This window comes from Cyprinodon variegatus, unplaced genomic scaffold, assembly GCF_000732505.1.
Source record: "Cyprinodon variegatus isolate N-32 unplaced genomic scaffold, C_variegatus-1.0 Scaffold1263, whole genome shotgun sequence".
NCBI lineage: Eukaryota > Metazoa > Chordata > Actinopteri > Cyprinodontiformes > Cyprinodontidae > Cyprinodon > Cyprinodon variegatus.
In genome coordinates this window covers 92,888-96,962 of record NW_015151716.1, presented here as the reverse complement: position 1 = coordinate 96,962, position 4,075 = coordinate 92,888, and the positions used below count along the sequence as shown (strand labels likewise).

The 4,075-nt window shown below is 35.9% G+C and overlaps 1 protein-coding gene across 1 annotated transcript in view; it reads right to left on the bottom strand.

Annotated features, from left to right (window-relative positions):
* Positions 1-2,933: 2,933 nt before the first annotated feature.
* Positions 2,934-4,075, bottom strand: part of LOC107102496 (kelch-like protein 10) — a 13,011-nt gene continuing 11,869 nt past the window's right edge. The window contains exon 5 of the mRNA XM_015401825.1: positions 2,934-3,278. Coding sequence (XP_015257311.1) covers positions 2,934-3,278 — 345 coding nt within the window. The remainder of the gene's footprint in view (positions 3,279-4,075) is intronic.

Here is a 4,075-nt window from a genome sequence, read left to right as displayed (position 1 = left end):
TTTTTCAGACTTCAACAACATAAATGTCACACTAATGATGCAGAAGTCTGAAAAACTCATGTATCAAATACGATAGACTTGGCTTTAAAGGGTTAATGATTGTTTTCTTTATTCTCTGTTCTTCCTACTCAAAGGAACAAACTGATTGGATATTATAGGGGGGAGTTATTTTTAAAAGCTGCATGAGACTTTTATGTTGTTGCAGACATTTTTGAGGAGCACAAATGTGACCATTTAGTGTGACTCTGATTGATCATATGGAGAGTTTTAATTTTCATGGGGAACAATCTGCAGTTATGTTTTACATTTAACGGAAAATAAAAAAGCTACACAAGCAAAAAATCAAAAAATAAAATAAAATTGTGGCAATAGTTTTATCTGCCTCTGTTTGGCTCTTCAGCATATATATGATGTCACTGAGACAATGACACATTGCTCTCTTTATGCTCTGATTGGCTGGATTCTTATTGGAGTTAGCCATTAGTTACTAACTGCTTTTATGTGGTTAAAGAATTGAAGTCTTGGATGGTTTTGAGAACAAATATGATAATTTGATGTGTCTCTGATTAGGAATTTTAACTTTAAAGGGGAACAGGTCAGCATTTAATTGTGATAATAAATGTATTTGATTGAGATAATGACACATTAATCAGTTTCTGTCTGTCTGCCTCCTGATTTTAGTCTGAGAACAAATCCTGAGATTCTGGGGTTTATTTTATTATAGATTAAAATTGAAGCTTAGAGAAATCATTTTGTACATTTATTGGGAAACTAAAAAATGTACACATGAAAATTGAAGCAAAATCAAATAAAGTCAATGAATAAAGGTTTTAGTATAAACTGTATTGATGTGATGAAGGTCAGCTGATTGTGGCAGCAGCAGAACGTTCTCCATCATTTTCATAATCTACTGCATCCTCATCAACAGCATCATGAACCTGTGAGATAAAACCAAACATTAACCTTTATAATACAGTTATAGAAACAAAATGAACATTTAAAGAGAATTTTCAAAGCATCATAAATGCTATGACAGAGATCTATTTATTTCTCTGAAAAAATAACAGTTTAACACTATTTAAGGTCTTCATCGTTTATTAATATATTTGTTCTGTCATTTGAAAATATGCAAATTGTACAGAAAAAGAACAGAACTGGGATTTAAACAAGAACATTGTTGCTGCAACAGCTTGTAAATCTGTTGCATTCAAACAGAATCTCAGCAAAGAGAACAAGGAGAAAAGATTTAATCTTAAAAACTGGAAACTTAATTTTTGGGAAACAGGTTTTTCATTTAGAATCTATCTGTAAAATATCTATGAATATTTTGTTCATATATGTTTCTCTTACATTAACGTCTTTCTGAGGCTTCTTGTTTCCTGAGAAGGAAAGAAAAAAAAAAACAGTTAACATCAAAATTCTGTAGATTTGCTCCATCTGGTCCAGTTTGCTCACCTCTGGTTCTGATGATATCAGCAGTGATTCCAACCATCAGGATCAGTGCTGTGATCCTCAGAGTCAACATGATGAAGCTCAGAGGAGACCAGTCTGTGGAACCTGTGGATGAGATGGAGCAGAGAAGCTGCTGTGTTTGGATTACTTTGGATTTGATTTCAGAGGAAAACATTTTTAACATGATGGTGGATTGTCCATCAGATTCAGCAGCATCTTTAAATAGAGATGTTTTCAACTTTCTGTTTGTAGTGAATGCATGCATATGTGCTCCGTAAGGTGAAGGAGAGAAAATAGACCACCAGTAATCTGACTGATGATTATTGCACCTGCAGGCAGACTCTCCCTTGCAAAGCTACAGAATATGAGATCAACAATATCACAAGCAAGAAAAGAATAAAAAAAGGAATAGAAAATCCCTTTATTGTCCCACGATGGGGAAATTCTGGTGTTTACAGCAGCAAAAAGATTATACACTGCAAAAACGATCTAGAAATAAGTAAAAATTTCTTAAATTAAGTGTAATAACCCTCAATCTGAGTAGATAAATATGATGATTTGCCAACGGAATGAGTATTTTTACTCTTAAAATAAGATAATTAAATAGTATGCACTTGAAATAAGACAATACAATTGTTTTTTTCTTTTTTTNGAATCTGTAGTGAAGATCTGACATGGACTGAAGCTGCAACGTTCCCAGTGAGGCAGAGTGACGGGAACAGGCAGAGCAACCAAATGCATTTACTATGCAGAGTGAGGCAGGTATATAAAGGTGGGGAAAGAGGTGGAATGATGTGGGGGCAATTAGTGGCAGCAGCTGAAGCTGATTATAGGGCTGGATGGTGGATGGTGGCTGACAAAAACAAAAATATATCATAAGTGTTTTGAAAATTTTTAAAACAAGTGCATTTAAACATTTACAAAGACAGTAGTAGCCATTTAAAAATTACCCAATTTTCTTAATGGGTTTTTGGCTGTCCCTTGGTTGGTCCCCTACAATGCATTTTTTTAAATCATCAATCTTTGTACTAAAATATTCTTTCTGTCGGGATCTGAGGACATTAAGAACTACAGAGAAGCGTCATCTCCTGGTCAGACACTGTAATTCAGAGAAAGGGTGGAATCGGAGTAAACAAAATGATGTTGGGTTCATGGAGGGGATTTTGCTGGGAGTTGCAGGGGAGTGGGCTGCCACTCCGATGGCATTTGACTGGGAAGGGCCATTTTGAATGGCTGCTACTGTATAACAGGCTGTTTCAAGAGCAACCAAATGGTATATAAACAAAAATTTGTGTTCAATTACTTTTGCATTAGCAACCACCTCAAAGACAAAACAGTCCTTTGGAAAATAATAGTACAAAAATAAAAATAAAAACCCTCTGGACAGTGTTTTGATGCTGCAAATAGTTTATTGATAACACAAAGCTGCAGTTGTGAATGTTTTAAATGATGACATCATAGAGGGTGTTCTAGGAGAAGCTTTATAATTCTACTTGCTCTACTGGAAGCAGGGGCAGGTGGCATCGAGGGATCACATAATCAGCCATGTTGGGGAGGCCGGTTATTACACAGCAGCTAAGAGCACTGCGGGAGATTCCCATACTACAGACCTCTGACCACCTGTTTGTATCGGCATCGTAACACTCCACATTGTTGCAGGTGGTTAAGCCATTGAAGCCTCCAGCAACATAAAGTCGACCTTCAACCACTCCGATGCCAAAGTTGCTGCGGCGCCTAATCATGGAGGCCACATCTCTCCAGAGATAAGTGTCAGGGTTGAAGGCCTCAACAGAGCGCAGGCGTCTGCTGCCGTCAAAACCACCAACCTGTTGGAGAGAGATGAAAGTGTGCTGGGTCAGGTGTTTAAAAATAGGGGGCATGCTTTTTACTTCAACCTTTAAAAAAAGCAGCTGATGACAGTTAAGTAGTTAAGAAGCAACATTAAATTTGATGGGGTCTTTCTTCTTTTAATTTGATCAAATTTCAAAGACCTTGCCAGAGTGCATGGTATAATACACTATTTAAAATATTATAATATTTGTCCTAAAATATAATGGAATATGTAAAAGAATGAAAATGCACCAACTTTGGAACTCAGACAGCTTCTGGCACCAAAGCCTTTATCAATGACATTTCTTTTCTCAAGTTTCTTACCATTGAGTTCATGAAATAAAATCAAAGGTTTACATTTAAATTATTATACTGTAAAAAAAGACCCTAAGTTGAAATGTTGGCTATCTATACTTTACTGGAGTCGTTATTTTTTTTAGATAGTTTTACTTTTACTCCTCAAAAATTAAAACTAGACGCTTTTGTTTGGTTTCATTTAAACTCATTTTCATTATGGTCTGTTGGTGTTTAAATAAATAAAAACCATCAAAATAATTAGCCTCATCCAGATAATCTTTGTGGTTTGTCATGATCTGGCCTGTTTGCTCTCCCTTAATTAGTCATTCCTTTCACCTGTGGTTTTTCCCTCCCTGCCTCATTATAATTTATTCCTTTCACCTGTTTCCTCTAGTTTGTATTCAGTTCAGCCTGAGCATTCAGTGCCAGATCATTGCTTGTCTTTCTGTCAGTCTTTCTGTTCAGTTTTATTTGGTTCATGTCCTGGATCCTAGCA